This window comes from Brassica oleracea, chromosome C5 (genome assembly GCF_000695525.1).
Source record: "Brassica oleracea var. oleracea cultivar TO1000 chromosome C5, BOL, whole genome shotgun sequence".
NCBI lineage: Eukaryota > Viridiplantae > Streptophyta > Magnoliopsida > Brassicales > Brassicaceae > Brassica > Brassica oleracea.
In genome coordinates, this window is record NC_027752.1 from 41,698,553 (window position 1) to 41,719,204 (window position 20,652).

General features: G+C 35.7%; 4 protein-coding genes across 4 annotated transcripts; 3 read left to right on the forward strand and 1 right to left on the reverse strand.

Moving 5' to 3' along the window:
- Positions 1-4,481: 4,481 nt before the first annotated feature.
- On the forward strand, positions 4,482-5,907 carry LOC106292872 (endochitinase CH25). Its single transcript, XM_013728542.1, has 2 exons — positions 4,482-4,911; positions 5,274-5,907. Exons 1-2 carry the CDS (start codon positions 4,497-4,499, stop codon positions 5,825-5,827), a joined length of 969 nt encoding a protein of 322 aa, XP_013583996.1. The 5' UTR covers positions 4,482-4,496; the 3' UTR covers positions 5,828-5,907.
- Positions 5,908-6,468: 561 nt separating this feature from the next.
- Positions 6,469-7,721, forward strand: LOC106292894 (cysteine proteinase inhibitor 6-like). Its single transcript, XM_013728562.1, has 4 exons — positions 6,469-6,710; positions 6,820-7,045; positions 7,125-7,270; positions 7,453-7,721. Exons 1-4 carry the CDS (start codon positions 6,522-6,524, stop codon positions 7,588-7,590), a joined length of 699 nt encoding a protein of 232 aa, XP_013584016.1. The 5' UTR covers positions 6,469-6,521; the 3' UTR covers positions 7,591-7,721.
- Positions 7,722-17,484: 9,763 nt separating this feature from the next.
- LOC106292342 (protein ELC) lies at positions 17,485-18,153 on the forward strand. The gene has a single exon (XM_013727938.1). It carries the CDS (start codon positions 17,485-17,487, stop codon positions 18,151-18,153), a length of 669 nt encoding a protein of 222 aa, XP_013583392.1.
- A 1,121-nt stretch (positions 18,154-19,274) lies between these two features.
- On the reverse strand, positions 19,275-20,624 carry LOC106295382 (nascent polypeptide-associated complex subunit alpha-like protein 1). Its single transcript, XM_013731270.1, has 4 exons — positions 20,466-20,624; positions 20,230-20,311; positions 19,876-20,003; positions 19,275-19,785 (listed from the first exon to the last, which is right to left on the reverse strand). Exons 1-4 carry the CDS (start codon positions 20,520-20,522, stop codon positions 19,441-19,443), a joined length of 612 nt encoding a protein of 203 aa, XP_013586724.1. The 5' UTR covers positions 20,523-20,624; the 3' UTR covers positions 19,275-19,440.
- Positions 20,625-20,652: the final 28 nt, after the last annotated feature.

A 20,652-nucleotide genomic window follows, 5' to 3' on the forward strand; every position in this document is an offset into this window, starting at 1 on the left:
GATCATAATATCGTGTCAACCATAAAACAATGACGATTGATCTTTGACGATCAGCCCATAACTCAAACGTGACGTGGTGGCTCCGGGACAATGAACAAAGGTGGTGATATCACAACGGTGGCTCTCGGTGCTGGATTGTTCATGGGGCACGGACGGTGGCTGGTGATGATGAGATTGACAAGGGTATGGGTTCGCTGAGCATAACATCTCCATTGGCGGCGCATGTCTTTAGGTTTTAGGTAGGAGGAGATATTTACACAATATATAGTTGTAGAATATTGGTCAAAATCGAGAAAGGTTAGGGAAATTATAACTAAAATTAAATCCCACCGGTTTACCCAAAACCGGATCGTTACAGTTACCGTATGTTGGAAGAGACTTGAACCAAACACACGGTGACTCATGTTGTAGAATCAATAGCCCCATGTGACCAGATGTAAAAGCCTAGATTATGTTTTATCATGCATGAGTGTTTCTCTAATTAGGCAAGAAAGTCAAATAAGATCTAGTATTAATGTCTAAAATAAACACGCTATTATTATCTTGCCTGAAAGAGACTGCAAGCAGCCCACAGAGATAAATATTGGAAAGGAGACATAGGGTGATGTTCGACTGTGGCTTTAAAAATTTAGTTGTAGATGATTAACTGTAGATAAATCGGTTATAGCTGTAAAGTTGTTACTGTAGACTTTTTCTGCAGAGACTTTTGATGTAGTTAAAATTGTTGTACCTGTAAGCTGTAGGCTGTAGATATTTTAAAATAAAACATATGAAATATGTGTTGTATATATAAAATTATTATTTTAAATCAATTAAAATAATTTATATTAATATTTTTTAATAAATTATCAAAATTTATTGTAATTTAAAATGTGATATGCAAATAATATTTATATTATTTAAATATCTTAATAATTTAAAAACACTAAAATTCAAAATTAAAATATTTATAAAAGTTTTTATTATGATTATATAATTTATTTGATATTATAGATATTTTTTTTTCATTTACAGATTCTACAGCCTATAAAAAGAAGAAGTAGGGTTTTTGTCTAAAATACATAAGAAAAAGTTTTACTTTATTTTTTTTGTTGTAGCTTTAAAAATAAAGGTAAAGCATGATTGGTAAAACTAAATAAAAACTTGATGTAGACTTAATTTTTAAAAGTAAAGCTACAACATTATTAATAATATTTAGTGATTTAAAAATAAATAAAGCTAAAGTAGAGAGATAAAGTCCAATCAATCACTCCCTAGTCAAAATGCTTGTTATCTATTACATTACATGTAGAGAGATATAAAGATATGTAAAGTAGTTTTTTTTTTTGAAACTAAGGTTTTGAATGTTTATAGCGGTCCGAGTAGAACGCACTGCGGGACAAAAATTTGTTTACAATTCAGCCTAAATATTTTGCTTCTGTTTTTGTTAAAATTAAATAAATAAGAAAAGTAAAAATCAAGTGCGGGACATAATTGTTAGTGGACCGCTCCCTAAACCGAAAAGAAACTAATGGGGTGTGGTTACAGGCTCCGAACGGTCGAGCGGATTTAGCGGTGCGGGACAAACGGATTGAATAATACGGTACGGTTTAACTACAGTTTTGTAAACTACAGATTATTAGCGGTTAAACAAAAAAAAAACAGTACAAAATAAAATGTGAATGGTAACAAAAAGCAAGTGCGGTATGAAACCAAGAGTAGAATGGTAAAAGTAGAATAAGCGATGCGGATAAGATTTTAATTTAAATATATTTTAGTAAAATAAATATATAATTATTATTAATAAATATATAAAATTGAAATTTTTCTTATTACACCACGTAGAAAAATATACAATCAAGAATTTAAATTTTATCACAACATATTTGCAATATTATCCCTTATTCGAACCATATATTCTCCATCTACTAGATTTGTAGTATTTAATGCTTCGGTGTCGTGTAAATCGTTATCTGAGTTTCTGTCGTTTATTCTCGTGTCTATCATTACTTCAGCAAAATATGCATCTGCAAAAATATACTATATGTTTGTTAATATCATTTAAATTTAATTATATACCATATCAAATAGAAAAAATATTTTTTAGATAAATAAAATTTATTTATATGTTCGCACCATTTAATTATATATGTAATAGTTACTGAATTTTTAATCATTCAATATATATTTATTATTTTATAATATGTAAAAAACATATAATACATATCATTTATATATATATATATAATATTTGAGCTGCGCAAGACGCAGATCTTAACCTAGTTTATGTTATATATATTGCATATATTATAAGCGGTGCGGATTTTAAATATATTTTAATTAATAACATTAATTTGCATTATAACTAAAACTGGTTTTACATTTTAACTTAAATAAATAAGTATTTACATATATTATTTTATATTATGTATTATATATATATATATTTCTAAAATAATAATTTTCTGTTTTATAAATGAGAGTCATATTAAATATATTTTAAACAAAACTATTTATTTATATTTAATAAGTTAAAGAAAATGATATGGAAAAAAATTGAAATGAACAAATTTTCTTAGACACGTACTTTCAAATGGTGCAATTTATATTATGTATATTACATATATTTTATATTTCCAAAATTAAAAATTTCTTTTTTATAAATAAAAATTATATAACATATTTTAAACATAATTTTTTTTATATATAATAAATTAAGAAAATGAAATGAAAAAAAAATGAAATGAAAATAGGAATCATAACGCACAAACCTTAAATGGTGTAAGCAATTCAATTGTTTCCATTGTATAACTTGATTACCTTTATAAAAATGTTTTAAAAACACATTTTAAACATAATTTTTTCTTTTATTTTTGAAATTATAGCCGCATACAGCGTTTTGTTTTTAGTTTATACTGAATGGTTACATTATTAATGAAACACATGTGTTTAGCTTTGACCACCCTTAACATTCAGAACCATAGTAATGTAGATAAATTTATTTTTCAGGTTTTGGTTATTAAAATATCGAAAGCATAAATACATCTACTAATATTTTATCTATATAATATACATAAACTTACTTTTAACTAAAATTTAAATAAGTAATACTTGGGTAACAAAACTAATAATGCTAAAAATAATTTTATTATCTGGAACATTAATCTGATCACCGAAGAATCGAACCAAAAAAGAGATTCGGTTCAGGTTTGGATTATACCAATTATCCTTGCAGATCCTATAACTCTAGAACTAAAATCAAACCGAAATCAAACTGAAACCAAATCAAGGACCGAGTGGATATCAATTTTTTTATATATTTTAATTTATATATTTATAAATATTAACAATATTTAGTTTTTAAAATAATCAAATAATTTAAAATAATATTTATAAATTGAATACCTAAAGCAATTACCAGAATACTTTTTTAATCTAAAAACATTCAAAATTATCTGAATTATCTAAAAAAAATAATCAAAAATGCGAAAAATCTAATATTTAATCCGTAAAAACTCAAATTTTCTGACTTTTAACATGAATTAACCAAAAAACTGTAACCGAATCAAAACCAAATGATATCCAAGATTATGTAGGATATTAGTCGGTTTCTAACTTTTTTAATTAAACCAAACCGAGTCTCAAATGAACTGAATTTTCTATATATCCCAACTAGAGCAATTCTAATTTTTTAATAAAATATAATATTGACCATAAAATCTTAATAATATAATATTACATTTCATATTTCAGATAAATACAATATATTTTAAAAAAATATATATATATAAAGTTATATTAGTATCACTTATTTTGTTAGTTTCTAAAATATAAATATATTATATATTTCTGGCAGTTACACTATTTATATAGTCACCATTCATATTTTGTTTTGAACCGTTTATTTAGATGAACCACTAATCGCGGTTAAACCGCACTGCAGTATGCATTTCACTTTATCTGTATAGCTCAATCAGCCGTTACCATTCGGTAGACATTTTGGTTTTCAATAATTTGTAACACGACACGTACGTTGGAAAAACATTATAATAGAGAAAGTCATGATGAGTAGTTGGGGAATTTTCTAATGCTATGGATGAATATTAAACATTTGTATGGTTTGGTCTTGAGTCACTATAACATTAATTGGGAAATGCAACACGTTACCTTATGATCCATTCTCGAAATTTCAATTTTTTAAAAAGAAAAGTTGATCATGAACCGGCCGCCTCATATCCATAATTACTTTTTAAAACATTCATAATTAAAAACTTACGTACGCTATATATCCTTGACTATTCTTGCAACAACTTTTACGAAAGGGGAAAATATAAACACACAAATCTACCAGTACTGTTTATTGCACATATTCATACTCCACGGTCATATATCTAACTAGGGAATATATAAATTTGATGTGATTTAATTTAATTTAACATTCATTGATTGATGTATCCTCCATGTTGTACTATAAATACCTCTACTTGCCTAAAGATACCATAAAACTCAAAGCAAAAATGAAGTCTTGTCTACTTCTCTTTCTCATCTTCTCATTTCTTTTATCATTTTCCTTAGCCGAGCAATGTGGTCGACAAGCGGGAGGAGCTCTCTGCCCCAACGGTCTATGCTGCAGCGAGTTCGGATGGTGCGGTGACACCGAACCTTACTGTAAGCAGCCTGGCTGCCAAAGCCAGTGCGGTGGTACTCCTCCTGGCCCCACCGGTGATCTTTCAGGCATCATTTCAAGATCTCAGTTCGACGACATGCTTAAACATAGAAATGATAATGCTTGTCCCGCTAGAGGTTTCTACACTTATGATGCCTTTATCAATGCCGCTAAGTCTTTCCCTGGCTTCGGCACCACCGGAGACACTGCCACAAGGAAGAAAGAAATCGCTGCCTTCTTTGGTCAGACTTCCCACGAGACCACCGGTAATAATTGATTATTTTCTTTTTTAACATAATTATTATTGTTTTATTTAGATGAAAAACAAAATCAAAATAACAATTAAAAATATAACAAAATAATTATAAAACAATGTAATTTTTACTTTTATAATTACCATTTTTTTTTGCTTAAAATTTTACGAATAAGTATAATACAAAACGTAACACATAAGTTTTCAACGTACATTTTCCCAAATTAAAATTAAACACGTAATGAATACAAAATAAGAAGTGTAATAAATTTAACGTAATAGATTAGACTTTTTATAATTAACAAAAGTCTAATCTGTTACGCTATTAGACTTGTGACTAAATAAACTAATGAAATGGACGATTGCATGATGAAGGTGGGTGGGCCACAGCACCAGACGGACCATATTCATGGGGATACTGTTTCAAACAAGAGCAGAACCCTTCTTCAAACTACTGTTCACCGAGTGCCGAATGGCCATGCGCATCTGGTAAAAGCTACTACGGAAGAGGACCAATGCAGCTATCATGGAACTACAACTACGGACAGTGTGGAAGAGCCATCGGATCTGACTTACTCAACAACCCTGACCTTGTCTCCAACGATCCAGTGATCGCTTTCAAAGCCGCGATTTGGTTTTGGATGACACCTCAGTCTCCAAAACCGTCGTGCCACGCTGTTATCGTTGGCCAGTGGCAGCCTTCAGATGCTGACCGTGCTGCTGGAAGAGTACCGGGTTACGGTGTGATTACGAATATTATTAACGGTGGTTTAGAGTGTGGACGCGGCCAAGACGATAGAGTCGCGGATAGAATTGGATTTTACCAGAGGTACTGTAACATTCTTGGAGTTAATCCTGGAGGTAACCTTGACTGTTATAACCAAAGGTCCTTTGCTTCTGTTAATTTCTTCCTTGACGCTGCTATTTAATAAGGAGTGTTATGCAGCTTTGTATCCAAAAGCAATAAGGGATTAATAGCAAACTAAATAAAACTCTTTGTCGTATCTTATTCTTAGCTCCACTCCTCATTTTCTGAAGCATGTACCAAATAACCTAAAGCTAATCTTTCTCTAATGAGATAAACCAAACTAACAAATCTTGTTTTGATCGTTCAACTAACTTAAAACTGAACTTCCTAATTACATTTTAGGATTTTGTTTATGAGGGTTGGAATGGACTTTTTAACTGGGCTTCGGTACACAAAGCAAGACATAATTCTATTACATTTACAAGTTTCAAAAAAGTTCAACCGCCGACATGTTTTGCATAACGTGTCGCTATCTCGAAGCATCATTTCCAAGTAGTATAAAAATTTTGGCTACAATAACCGGTTTAGACCGAATTAAACCAATCTAAAACTTCAATAAGCCACCTATTTCTTAAACGTTACAAGACGAAAGTCAATTGACATTGAGCCAAGTGTGAACACTATTAAAGAGAAAGTACTGTATTAAACCAAATGTTAGATGTAAACCAAAATTAAAACTAAACCGAAAGTAAACCAAAAACTTATTGGGCACATTTACTGCGGGGACACAGAGTCCAACGACCTGTAACTGTAGATGATTAATATCCGAAAATATCTAAAAAGATCAGAGCACCGAACCAAAATATAAAGTGAAGATGATGAAAAGCTGTTTCTCAATCTTCTTCTCCATCTTCGTCTCCTCTGTGATCGCTAGTGATTTAGGGTTCTGCAACGACGAAGACATGGCTTTACTCGGCGGCGTTCGCGATGTACCTGCTAATCAGAACAGCGGCGAGGTCGAGAGCCTCGCTCGTTTCGCCGTCGATGAGCATAACAAGAAAGAGGTTCATCTCTCTCTCTCTCTCTCTCTCGATTAGTGATCCAAATCGCGATTAGAGTAAATTGTCATAGTCTCGCTTAGTATGTGATCTGATCATTGAGTGACGATTGTAGAATTCGCTGCTGGAGTTTGCGAGGGTGGTGAAGGCGAAGGAACAAGTTGTGGCGGGAACGATGCATCATCTGACGCTTGAGATCGTCGAGGCTGGGAAGAAGAAGCTTTACGAAGCCAAAGTGTGGGTGAAGCCTTGGTTGAACTTCAAGGAGTTGCAGGAGTTCAAGCCTGCCTCTGATGCTGCCCCTTCTTCCATCACTCCCTCCGATCTTGGCTGCAAGAAAGGTATCAGTTTGAGATAATAAAGCTTCAGGGTGATTTATTATATTTTATTTATGAAAATTGGGCTTTTGTGGGGTCACAGGTGAACATGAATCTGGTTGGAGGGAAGTTCCAGGGGATGATCCAGAAGTGCAGCACGTTGCTGATCATGCTGTCAAGACCATTCAGCAGAGGTCTAACTCTTTGTTCCCTTATGAGCTTCAGGAGGTTGTTCATGCTAACGCGGAGGTACTATATGGCTTTGCTTTACTTTGATCGTATTCATAGCTTTAATATTATCCGCCATTGGTTTCAGTAAAGAAACTTGTTAGTCTCTGAATTCAACTTAGCAAAGCTTTAACCAACTTTGGTTCCGAATTGGTGATTTTTTGAAGATTTAATTAATGATCAATGGAGAAAACTATGGTCAGGTTACTGGTGAGGCTTCAAAATTCAACATGCTTCTCAAGTTGAAGAGAGGAGACAAGGAGGAAAAGTTCAAGGTGGAGGTTCACAAGAACCATGAAGGTGTTCTTCATCTCAACCACATGGAGCAACACCATGACTAATACCCCTGCTATGTTTATATGTAATCTTTGAGTGTTGTTTACTTACTCTCTGTAAGATATTTTAGCTTTCGGTGCAGACTATAAATTCTTAAATAACATATCCGGAGAAATAAATTAAGTCTTTCTAAATAGCGTAAAATCGTTGATTCATTTACAATAAACCGAAACAGGGCGAAGCTTTCGATAACAGAAGCATTTTCTAGATAAAACGCCAAGTGCTGCTACTCTATTTAATGTCCTACTGATGCTGCTTTACATCAGCCTTCTGCGTGATAATCTTCCTTGTCCTCGTCTATTCCTTTACCTAAACTTGCAAACTGTGCTGGATCTATTTTGCAAACTTAGCAACATCATGTTACCTCTTAAAACCAGAATATCAATAGTTTACAATATCTGAAACTAGAGAATATAAATATGCATTCAAGTGAACCCTTTTCCTGCTCTTTAGGCAGTGACGATGGTAACATGCAGAGGAAAGTCAAAAGATAAAAGGCTAACGAAATCTCTAACGCTTACAGGTGCAATGAGCTCACGGTTTGAGCTCCTCTTTCAAGGGTAATCTAATATGTACGATCGCAAAGTTCTTGCAAGAACAATTCCAAAGACTTTGCTGCAATAATAACAATTTTTGGCTGTGGTCACCCAACATGACATTGCCGAAAACTCATCACTGTCAAACAATGCCGCTCCAGGAGCAGAATCACCACCTTCTTTCCAAAACCTTGACCTCGGCTACTTCTCAGACTATCCTCTCAATACGGTCGAAAACCACACTGCCCCCTGATGATTGAGAAATTGAAGGAGTATTTCTACTTTAACAACACTTCCAAAGGATTGGACCAGCTTGAGTATTGTTATTTTTCAAACAGATCTCCATCAGGGCAGTGTTGTTTTCGACCGTACTGAGAGGATGGTCTGAGAAGTAGCCGAGGTCAAGGTTTTGGAAAGAAGGTGGTGATTCTGCTCATGGAGCGGCATTGTTCGACAGTGATGAGTTTTCGGCAGTGTCATGTTGGGTGACCACAGCCAAAGGTTGGATTGATTGAGGGGCTTTGTTGGTTTCTTCAAGTGACACGATGAAGTCATTTTGAGGGGAAGCCATGGCTTTGTGTTATTATGAGTTTGTATTTTCGCTTCACTGTGTAAGGTTTTATTTAATTTTTTTGGGATGGTTCTAACGAAGATCTCGTGTTTGATTATAGGGATTTGATTTAGGAATGATTTGATTCTAACGAAGACTAGTGTTTGATTATTGCATAATATAGGGATTTGATTTAGGAATGATTTGCTTTTTATTCACTTACTTGCTAACGTTGTGTTATTGAGTAAGGAATAATAATATTGCGTGCATTTATTTTTTTGTGTTATGAGTTTTTATTTCAGATATCAGTGTGTTGGGTTTTGACTTTTGAGTATTATAAACTTGTCCTAACCATTAGATTATTTCTTGAGGTGGTTGAATCCACTATTTTTATTGTTGTAGTTGTACTATTCTTAGATGACTTATATGTGAAGAGTTTAATGTTGGTCATGTTCTAGGAAAGTTTTCTTGATGTTCTTGTAGGATTTGAGTATTTTGTGGCGTTTTTTGAGTTTTATATTTTTGTATTGGTGTCATAGTTCTTTAATCATTGTGATGTTTTGCGCTTGAGCTATTTATAACAGACAAATATTTGTATTCGTTATGGTCTTTAGACTATTTGTTGGGTGGTTTTAAGAAAACTTTTTGGAGAATATTAAAAATGCATTCAAGCGAACCCTTTTCCTGCTCTTTAGGCAGTGACGATGGTAACATGCAGAGGAAAGTCAAAAGATAAACGGCTAAAGAAATCTAACGCTTACAGGTGCAATGAGCTGACGGTCTTGGCTCCTCTTTCAAGGGTTATCTCATATGTACGATCGCAAAGGTCTTGCGAGAACAATTCCAAAGACTTTGCTGCAATAATAATAGAACATGAAAAAGGTATAACAACCAAACAAATTGCTTTTACACTTATGTCAACAAGGACAAGAAAGAAGAAGTTGACTTACAAACTAATAAAGCTAACCAGAGAACTTGAGAGAAAGTAAAGATCTTTTCTGAAGTTTTATTAATCTCAAACTTGATTACAACTTTTGCTAGGGTTTTTCTATTTATAACAATCGAAAGAGCAATCTGGTGACCTCACAGCTGTCATCATGACAGCTCACTCATCTTCACCTCGGAGAGTATGAAATCGGTTGCGCAGAGGGAGGTGATTAGTTGTGAGGACCGTACTCGTATCTTGTATTCTTGTTCTGTTTTGACTCAGAGGATTTGTGACCGTTGAGAGTTGTTTGATCTTGGTATGTGGAGAGCCCAACTCGTTGTTGCTTTCTGATCCATTGGGCTTAATATCCCCGCGCAAACTCGAAGTGGGTGGAAACTCAACTCCGAGTTTGAACCGTAAGTGATAGAAGCTCTGTTGTGGTATAGACTTGGTGAACACGTCTGCAATCTGCTGAACCGCTGGGATGTGTTTGACGATCAGAGATCCATCTGCCACTTTCTCCCGAGCAAAGTGATAGTGTGTAGCGAAATGTTTGGACTTGCGATGAAGCACTGGGTTCGCAGTCAACTGCACCGCGGAGAGATTGTCGCAATAGACCTCTGCAGCAGTTTGATGCTTTACTCCAATACTCTGTAACATCCCACTAATCCAAGATAGTTCAGCCGCTGTATCCGACAAGGTTATGTATTCCTCTTCAGTGTACGAACGAGCAACTGAGTCTTGTCTCTTAGCAGGCCATGAGATCAGATTTGATCCAAGGAATGTGCAGAATCCTCCAGTAGACCGTCTCGTATCTTGACATCCAGCCCAATCATTGTCACAGTAGGCTCTTAGCTGTGAGTCTGTATCTGACGTTAAGAAAAGTCCCATGTTGATGGTCCCTTTGAGGTATCTCAGAATTCGTTTGAGAAAGTTGAAGTCTGACACACAGTTGGCTCATGCATCTTCTAACACACTAGGTTCACAGAGAACTGAATGTCTGGTCTGGTCAATGTGAGGTATTGCAGTTTGCCTGCAAGGCTTTGGAAGTAAGTAGGGTTCGAGAATACTTCGTCTTGATGTGGAACTCTATCAAGTTGTAGAGGAAGTGGCGTCGGCATTGGAGCACAATCTAGCATGCTTGCAGCTTGCAACAGATCAGAAGCATACTTTTCTTGATTGAGAAAGAGGCCAGTGGGTGTGAAATGAGCTTGAATCCCAAGAAAGTAGCTCAGATGACCCATATCTTTCATTCTAAACTGCTTCTTAAGTGCATCAGGAAGTTGTTGAACCAATGCTTTGTGGTTTCCTGTCAGTACCATATCATCAACATACAGGAGCAAAAAGATCACATCCTTCTCCTTCTGATAGACGAACAATGAAGGGTCTTTAACATTGCAAGCAAAGCCAAACTCTAGCAGGTAAGAGCTGAATTTATCAAACCAGGCCCTTGGAGCCTGCTTGAGACCATAGATAGCTTTGCGAAGTAGGCAAACATATTCCGGATGAGCTTTATCTTCAAAACCCAGAGGCTGTTTCATATATACCGTTTCATTCAGATCACCGTGCAGGAAGGCATTCTTAACATCTAGCTGCCTTATATCCCATTTGTTGATGACCGCAAAATGTAGCATTATTCTTACTGTCGCAGTCCTAACAATTGGACTGTAAGTTTCCAGAAAATCGACGCCTTATGTCTGCTCATTTCCTCTTGCAACTAGTCTAGACCGAAGCTTTTGTAGTGTTCCATCAGCAATAAGTTTGACTTTGTGAACCCATCCAGGTCCAATTGATTGAACTCCTGACGGCAATGGAACAAGACTCCATGTTTCTGTTTCATTACATGTTGATATCTCCTCTCCCATTGATCCATTCCAGCCTGGGTGATTCAAGGCTTCTACCACTGTTCTAGGAGGTGTAGGAAGGTTTTTACCGTGAATATGGCATACCTTGGATTAGGTTTCATAACTCCTACTTTTCCTCTGGTTGTCATCTTATGGGAATTGGCAGGAGGTAGAACAACTGGAGCTTGATCTTCTTGAAAACCATCTTGACTGCTCTCATCAGAAGAAGAACTATCAGTAGACTGATGAGAAGATGAACCTTGCGCAGAAGGAGTTGCAACAGGTGAGGTTTGGTCTAGTACATGCTGATGATCAGAGACCGGTAACAGAATCGTTTTCCCAATCTCTTCTTGAGTGTTGGGGATAGTTTCTTCGGTTGAAAGTTGTTCTGTTACTGGATACTGTAGTCTCCAAGAAGAGCTTAATGGAGTTGTTACAGTAGGAAGCAAGTGTCGATACACATCAGTATATGGAAGTCTTGACTCATCAAACAAGACATGTCTGTTGATATACACACGTCCAGTTGGAGGATGGTAACATCTGTAGCCCTTGTACCTTTCGTTATAACCAACAAAAACACACAGCAAGGACTTAGGGTCGAACTTATTCTTCACATATGGACTTAGATACGGGTACCAGGCACAGCCAAAGACTCGCAAGGCTGTGTAGATAGGACTGTTTCCATTCAGCAACTCAAAAGGACTTATCATCTTGTCATTGACTGAAGACGGAAGAAGGTTGCTGAGAAAGGATGCAGTGTAAAAGGCTTCAACCTACAGTGTGTAAGGCATGTGACTCTGGTATAACATTGACAATCCAATCTCCGTAATGTGTCGATGACGTCTCTCAGCAATTCCATTTTGTTCCGGAGTGTGTGGACGTGACACAATTTGTTTGATCTCGGTTGCAGCAAAATGATCAGTGAGAGACTTGTTTATGAACTCACCACCCCCATCTGACTGAAAAATTGCTATCTTCTGATTATATTGATTTTCTACTTGAAGTTGAAAGGCTTTGAAGATTGCAAACACATCAGACTTTGATTTAAGGGGATAAAACCAACAGAATCTTGAGTAATTGTCAATGAACACAACATAAAAACGAAAACCCTGAACTGAAACAACAGGTGCAGGGCCCCAAACGTCACAATGTATTCTCTCAAGAACTCTACTTGATCTGAAAACTGAACTAGAAAAGGGAAGTTTGCTTGTCTTGCCAACTTGACACGCTTCACACAGAAACTGAGACAGCTTATTGAAAGAAATGACCTTTATTGTTGATAGATGCTTCAGAACTTGATCATTTGGATGTCCTAGTCTCATGTGCCACACTCTATCACTGGCGATATGTTGTCTTGACGAGTAGAAAGCCTGAAACTGAGAGTCATTGAACCGATATAAGCCCTTATTTTTGCTTCCCTGACTGAGCACCTTGTTGGTTTGCTTGTCCTTAATACACACAGTAGTAGCATCAAAGGTGAACTCACATGGATAATCATCAGTGAGTTTAGACACAGACAACAATGACTTGGTAATTTTCGGACAGATTAACACATCAAGGAGTGGAATTTTACCTGATCCAGTAGGAATGGATGCAGAACCAACATGAGTGATAGGAAGGAAGTCACCATTGCCGACCATTACTTGACCATCTCCATCATATTCTTGAGCATTGTCTAAGAGGTGAACTGAACTGGTAATATGGTGAGAAGCCCCACTGTCTGGATACCATTCAGCTCCTGGTGCCCTGTTGTGTTGTGATGTGGTGAGGAAGTTGGCTTGTGGAGAGGGACTGTTGATGGCAAAGTGTTCATCGAACCTTCTGTAGCACTTGTACGCAGGATGACCATATTTGCCACAAATCTGACACGTTGGACGTTGATCAGACAAGCCAGAAGACCTGCTTGCTGGATGACCAAACTGTTGTGGGAATCCTCTTCCTTGCGTAGTGTATGAGCCACGACCTCTATAACCTCCACGGTTCTGTCCTCTACCGCGTCCAGAGTAACCTCCATGATTTGTATAGTATGCTTCATGAGATGAGACGTCAGGAACTTGTTCGTATGTCTCGAGAACTTGTTCGTATGTCTTGAGCTTGTCCTCAAAGCCGGTGAGTTTGTGAACAACATCTTCAAAGCAAGGACCTGGATACACATCCATTGAGTGCTCTATCACGGTACAGACTGCTTCATATTCTTTCCCTAGACCATTGAGAACTCCATAGATCTTCTCATGCTCTGTGATAGGGGCTCCTATGGAGTCAAGCTGGTCACAAAGATACTTTATTTCAGATAGATACACTCCCATGGTTTTGTTTCCTTTTACCGTTGTCTGAACACGCCGCTGTAGGTCGAGCTTTCTTGTTGCAGACACACGGTTATACTTCTTTGCTAACGCCAACCAGACATCTTGAGAGGTGTGGAGACCATAAACTGACTTGAGCGCATCTTCAGATAATGTTCCGTACAACCAAGCGAGAATGAGTTGATCCTTCTGGATCCATTTGTTGAACTCTGGGTTCACAGCTTGAGTTTCTTCTTCACCGTTGAGGACTGTGAGCGTCGGAGCAGGACGAGGCAAAGCACCAGTGACATACCCCAGAAGCGTCTGATTGGAGAGAAACTGCTCAAACTGAAGTTTCCAGATGAGATAGTTCCCTTCTTTGAGCTTCAAGGTTACTGCTTGAGTGATTGTGAGAGCTGAAACAGCGAGCGGATCTTGATTGCCGTCCATCGTCTGAGCTCTGATACCATAAAGGTAAGCAGAGAACTTGAGAGAAAGTAAAGATCTTTTTTGAAGTTTTATTAATCTCAAACTTGATTACAACTCTTGCTAGGGTTTTTTTATTTATAACAATCGAAAGAGCAATATGATGACCTCACAGCTGTCATGACAGCTCACTCATCTTCACTTTGGAGAGCATCAAATCGGTTGCGCTGAGGGAGGTGATTAGCTGTGAGGACCGTACTCGTATCTTGTCTTCTTGTTCTGTTTTGACTCAGAGGATTTGTGACCGTTGAGAGTTGTTTGATCTTGGTATGTGGAGAGCCCAACTCGTTGTTGCTTTCTGACCCATTGGGCTTAATAACTAAGACAGGCACTGCCAAAGCTATCTTGCCAACATCCTCGTCATAATCTTTTTAATACGAGCCTGATAAGTGAAAAAATAATTCGTACATGATAGTCCAACTTCAATGATTCAGTATAACCTAATGCAATGAACCGTCTTCAATTGATTTCTACGTCATATTCTACTACCGATTCACCCTAAATAAGATGAATCCGGTGACAGCGGTTTTCCTCCTGACACTCCCCGATGGAAATAAAATTAATTTTATATTATGTATAACAAAAAAGTTGGGTCAAAGGAAAAAATGCATATAGTCAAAAATCTAAAATCTATAGTATGTTAGTTTTTTTTTTTGGAAAAGTTGCATAGAAAACCCTACAAACACTTTAAACCCTCAAACTTTTTTGGCTAGCATTTTTAACTTTCAAAGTGATAATTGTATCATAGAAAACCTTCAACCTAAAAACTGACCTGTTGAACAAATAAAAACGATGAAGTATCAATTTTTTTTAAAAAAAATAACTATTTAATTAATAAAATAAATAAAAATTCAAAAAATTAAAAACTAAATTTCGAAAACTAAATAAAAATTCAGTAAATTAAATAAAAATTCGAAAAATAAATAAAAATTCATAAAATTAAATTAAAGTACATAAAATTTAAAAACAAATTAATTAAAAATTCTGAAAATTCATAAAAATTAGAAATATCAAAATATCAAAATATAATTGAAACAAAATTAAAAAAAAAATTCTAAAAAAATTACAAGATTATTTTTTAAAAAAACTGACATATCATCATTGACAATAAAAGTTTTAAACGTATCACTATTGACGATGATGGTGTCTCATATAACTAGGCCTGGAACTTTTATCCGAGATCCGGATTCGATCCGTGATCCGATCCGGATCCGATCCGAAAATCCGGATATCCGGAGAGGCCGAATCCGGATCCGGATAGTAAAATGTTGGATCCGTCAAAGCCGAATCCGGATCCGGATATCTTGATTTTTTAGTCCGGATATCCGGATCCGTAAATTTTATTAATAACTATTTCAAAAATAGTAATATCTATATATAAAAACTAATTTTATTTAATATATTTTCACTTTTATAATAGTATATATAAAATTTATGTAAATTTTGTAATATTATACATAGAAATAATAAAAACATTATACATTTTTTTATTTTTTAATTATTGTTAATATTTTATATATATTAATATTATTTTTTATTTATTTTAAGGATCCAAATCCGGATCCGGATATCCGCCGGATATTATAATTTTTAGAAGGATATCTGACATCCGGATATCCGCGAACCCCGGATCCGGATAAGGATAGTAAAATTATGGATCCGCCGGATAAGGATCCGGATCCGGATATCTTAAAATTGCCCGGATATCCGATCCGTCCCAGGCCTACATATAACCATTAACAATGACGGTTTTTGACATATTTTCAATGATAATTTTTGACATCTTCGTTGAAAATGGTGGTAGACATGTCAATAACGAGATATCTTAAAAATAATATTCTTGTAATTTTTTTAATAAAAAGATTTTTGAATTTTTGTGAAATTTATGAATTTTTAATATTTTTTAATTTTATGTCTTTTAATATAATTTTATTTAGTTATTTGAATTTTTATTTAGTTTCATGATTTTTTATTTAATTTCTGAATTTTATTTATTTTTTATTTATTTTACTGATTAAATAATCATTTTTGGGAAGAAAACTGACGGCTCATCGTTTTTACCTATACAACAAGTCAACTTTTTACTTGATGAACATGTAAGTTAAGTTGAAGATTTTTTATGATACGAATATCAATTTGAAAGTTAAAAGGTGCTAGCCAAAAAAGTTGAAGATTTAATGTGTATTACTGACTAGTAACACTTAAGTTTTTTTTGTTGCAAAAAGTAATGTTAGTTATAAATAACTTTATATGGTGGTTCACAAGTATTCGTTAGATTCACTAAAATCAGATTGTCCGAAACGATCTGACCATGATATGGACCTCGTGGGGGGAGTTAGTTTCCTTTTTCTTTCGCTTGAACAAAAAATTAGTTTCCATTTTTTTCTAAAGTTAGTTTCCTTTTCTTGTTAATGGCGGTCAAAAAAAAAAAGGGAATATCATACGACAATAAATATAAACTAGATTTTGACCCGCGCTTTCAAAGCGCGGATTTATTTTTGTTTTTTTTTTCAATTGACAAATATTTAGTAAATGTCACATTTTCATATATTTGTGTTTTACTCTATAAAAGACTTAAAAATTTTATCTTTATTTATCGTATTTCATTTTAAATGACTATTTATGTTAAAAAAAACTAAACTTTATTTTTTTTATGAATTAAGTTGGTATAACTCTGATAAATTAATTTTATTATGGGGTTAATATTTTAATTAAAAAATTATATACTTTTAATAAAGATTTATACTTTTCAATAAAAAAATTCAATTATTTTTATGAATGCTTAAATTATATTAAGAAAAGAAAAAAATAATAATTAAGAATAGTTGAAAAAAAATTATTTGAACTTGGACTCAATGGTCCAAAGGAAAAAAAAAGGTGAGAATTGAATCTGATTTTTTAATAGGCCCAAATGGCACAAGGGAGATTTGATTTGGGCTGGATCCAAAAATAATGACCCAATATAGATTTGTTATTAATATTACTTAATTGCGCTTAATGAAACATGCAATGTTAGTGAAGGAAACATGCCCCTAAGATAATTATGACAATAGGATACTGCTTTAATAGTATAGATACAGCTGGTCATCAAGTCATCTGAGAGAGAAGAAAGCCAGAGATTAAGAAACAAGAGTAATGTTCTTGTGTGTTCTAGTTAAAACCTAGAAATCTCTATATTTCTTTGAGTGAATAGAAAGATAGGGTTTTTTTGATATTGATTTCATTCCAAGTTTAAGCCCTAAGCAAAGGTTTAAAAGCCTAAACCCGTACGAAATGCAGCAATTCCTCACCTCCGTTCTCATAGAGAGCGGTCCCGAATCCGTCCCTTACGTAGAATCCAGCAAGCCGTTGATCAGGCAACATCTCCTCGACCTAATCTCTTGCTACCCTTCCTTAAACCCCAAAACGGCGACGTTTATCCACAACGATGGCTGCCCCTCCATCAACCTCCTCCAAGCGGACGGAACGATCCCGATGGATTACCACGGAGTCACATACAACATCCCCGTCATCATCTGGCTGCTAGACTCTTACCCTTTCCACCCTCCTTGCGTCTACTTGAACCCCACTCCAGGCATGATCATCAAGCGACCTCACGCCCACGTCACCCCTTCGGGACTCGTCTCGTTTCCTTACCTCCACAACTGGGCTTACCCTAGCTCCAACCTCGTCGACCTCGTCTCCGAGCTTACCGCTTCCTTCGCTCGCGATCCGCCTCTCTACTCCCGACGCCGTCCTCAACCGAAGCAGTCGTCTCCTCTGCGTGATCAATCATTGTCGAGACCGTTCCAGCACGTTCACCACCACCAGCAATCAGATGACGTGGCGGTGGTTTACAAGAAAGAAGCGATCGATAAGGTCATTAGAGAATTAGCTGAGTTGAGTTTGCAAAGAGTGCTGAGGAGAAGAGAGGAACTGAGGAAGAGATCAACAGAAGGTTGAGGGAGATATATGGTGGCGGAGAAAGAGACAGTTTACATGCCTGAGTGAGGTTCAAGTTTTTTCTTCTTTTTTTTTTCTGGGATGATGTTGTCTCACAATGATGGTTATTATATAGTCTTGTGATTAGCATCTTTGATGAGAATTATGTGGCTTTAGTGTGAATCATACCTTCCTCTTTCAGCTTGAATTAAAATGTCTATAGACTATTTATACTAGCCCTGCGACTTTTGTCCAAACCGAACTAGCCGAACCGAACCGAAAATTAGTTTTGAAAAGTAATTCGGTTTTCGATTTTCGATTTTCAAAAAATAATTTTAAAAAATTAAAAAACCAAAAAAATAACCAGAAAACCGAACCAAATTTAACCGAAAAAATCAAAAATATCCGAACTTAACCAAAAATATCCGATTTTTTGGAAAATTAGACTGAAATTAACCGAAAACAAAAAAAACGGTTATTTTCGAAAATAATTATGAAAAATGAAATTAGCCGATAACCAAATGAACCAAAATTTAATTCAGTTAATTTTGGAATAGATTTTAAAAAATTTTGTTAACCGAAAATCAACGGTTCCGTTCGGTTTCGGAAAACCGCAGGGCTAATTTATACATTTACATACAGCTGTGTGCACATACACATTTAAATGGATCACAGTATCACATCTTTTCTTCTTTGTTCAGTGTGTGATGGGAGAATCATCTCCATTTGTGAATCTGTGATCTATGACTATTTCTTTTTATTTTGGGAGTCTTTTCTGATGAATGTCATTATCTAGTGAGTCAATTGGTTTGAGAATGTCAATGTGTCGATATTGGAAACTGGAACATGAGAAAAATTGGTGCGTGAGTTCAGTTCATCATGCAGAAGGAAACGTAGCACAAACATAATAAGCCATAACACATGAATTCCTGCATTAATTTTGTCAAGTCTTGTTATCAGCAACTGCAACATTCTTGAACATTGGGTTTCATCACTCTAGGTGCAACAATAGAAACATCTTCAATGCGTGCTCCTCCTTTGAATCCTTCATTGTCATGTACAAAACTAGTCACTTCCTTGCAATTCCTCACGCTTGACCTCTTGGTCTGGAACACAAGGAACTATTCACAAAGTCAGAACTGTAATCGCCAACACTTGTAAATATTCAAAATCAAATCAAACTGAAATTCAATAATCTATGAGGTTTATACTGATACAACACTGAAAACCACTTCAAAGGAAATATGAAAAACAAAATTCCAACTCATTTTTGACAGGCACCACATTTAAAGTTGAAACGATTTAGATTTAGGTGGTAAGTTCCATGATGGCAGTGACAATATCTCCATCAGCAGCCTTAAGCGCCTTCACAGCCTTTGGCCTAGTCACTCCCGCTTGAGTCATCACCAACTCAACGTCCTTTGCGTCAACACCATCCTCGTCAATCTCCTCATCATCGTCTTGAATCACTGCAGCGCTGGACGAAGATTCACCCTGTGAGACGACGTTGCTGAGATCCGGAGCCTTGAACTGCTCTGCGGCCTGGGACTGGATCTGAGAGCTCAAATCCTCAATCTTTGCCTCTCCGAAGATCACATAAGTGTCTGACGCAGGGCTCTTGAACACATCGGGTTTCGATATGACGAACATGATCTGTGATGTTCCCCACAATGAATCAATATATTTGAAAATGCGTAAAATCTATGGAAAAAAAAAGAGGAACAAAAGAAAGAAAACACCAACGTTCTTGCTCTTTTTGATGGTGACACGGCTAACACCAGTGATAGGTTTCATCCCAAGCTTCAACATGGCTTTGCGACTCTTCTTCTCACTTCTGCTTTGTTTTGACTTGCCTCCCTCTCCTTCTTGTCCTGTTTCACAAACAGGAGCTCAAAAGCGACACAAACTAGAATAAAATATAGTTCCACATACAAGAAACATATGATTCAGACAGCACATCACAGCACAAGGTATGTTCCGTAACAAAGACGAGTAAATAAATCCACTTCAAGATTTGTTTTTTATCAAACACCTTATCTATCTTACACATACTCAAAGCATAAAACCAATGTAAACTAACAAAATACAAAGACTTACCCTCTGCATCATCATCCTTATCATCATCTTCTGAGTCATCCTCGTCGTTGTCATCAGCGTCCTCAACCTCAGGCTTATCAAGCTACAATCAACAAATTCAGACACAGGCTAAGCTAAAAAATTCAGATCTAAAGTTGCATAGCTCCAAAACACTAAGATCTGGGCGGGAATCAAAAACCGTCACTGACTCTAGTTATGTTCCAAAGTAAAGAGAGTAAGAAGATAATCAAAATTACATCGATCTTCTGCTCTTCCAATTTGGCGGCGAGGATCTCTTTCTCTTCGGTAGTCATGATGATGATACGTGTGTTGAAGATTCGTGCGGAAACCTTAAAACCCTAGAAAAGAGACGATGGAAGTGAAAGCAGACCGAGAGCTAAAGTGTTCATTTTTATTGCCAAGGAAAATTAAAAAGGCCCAACA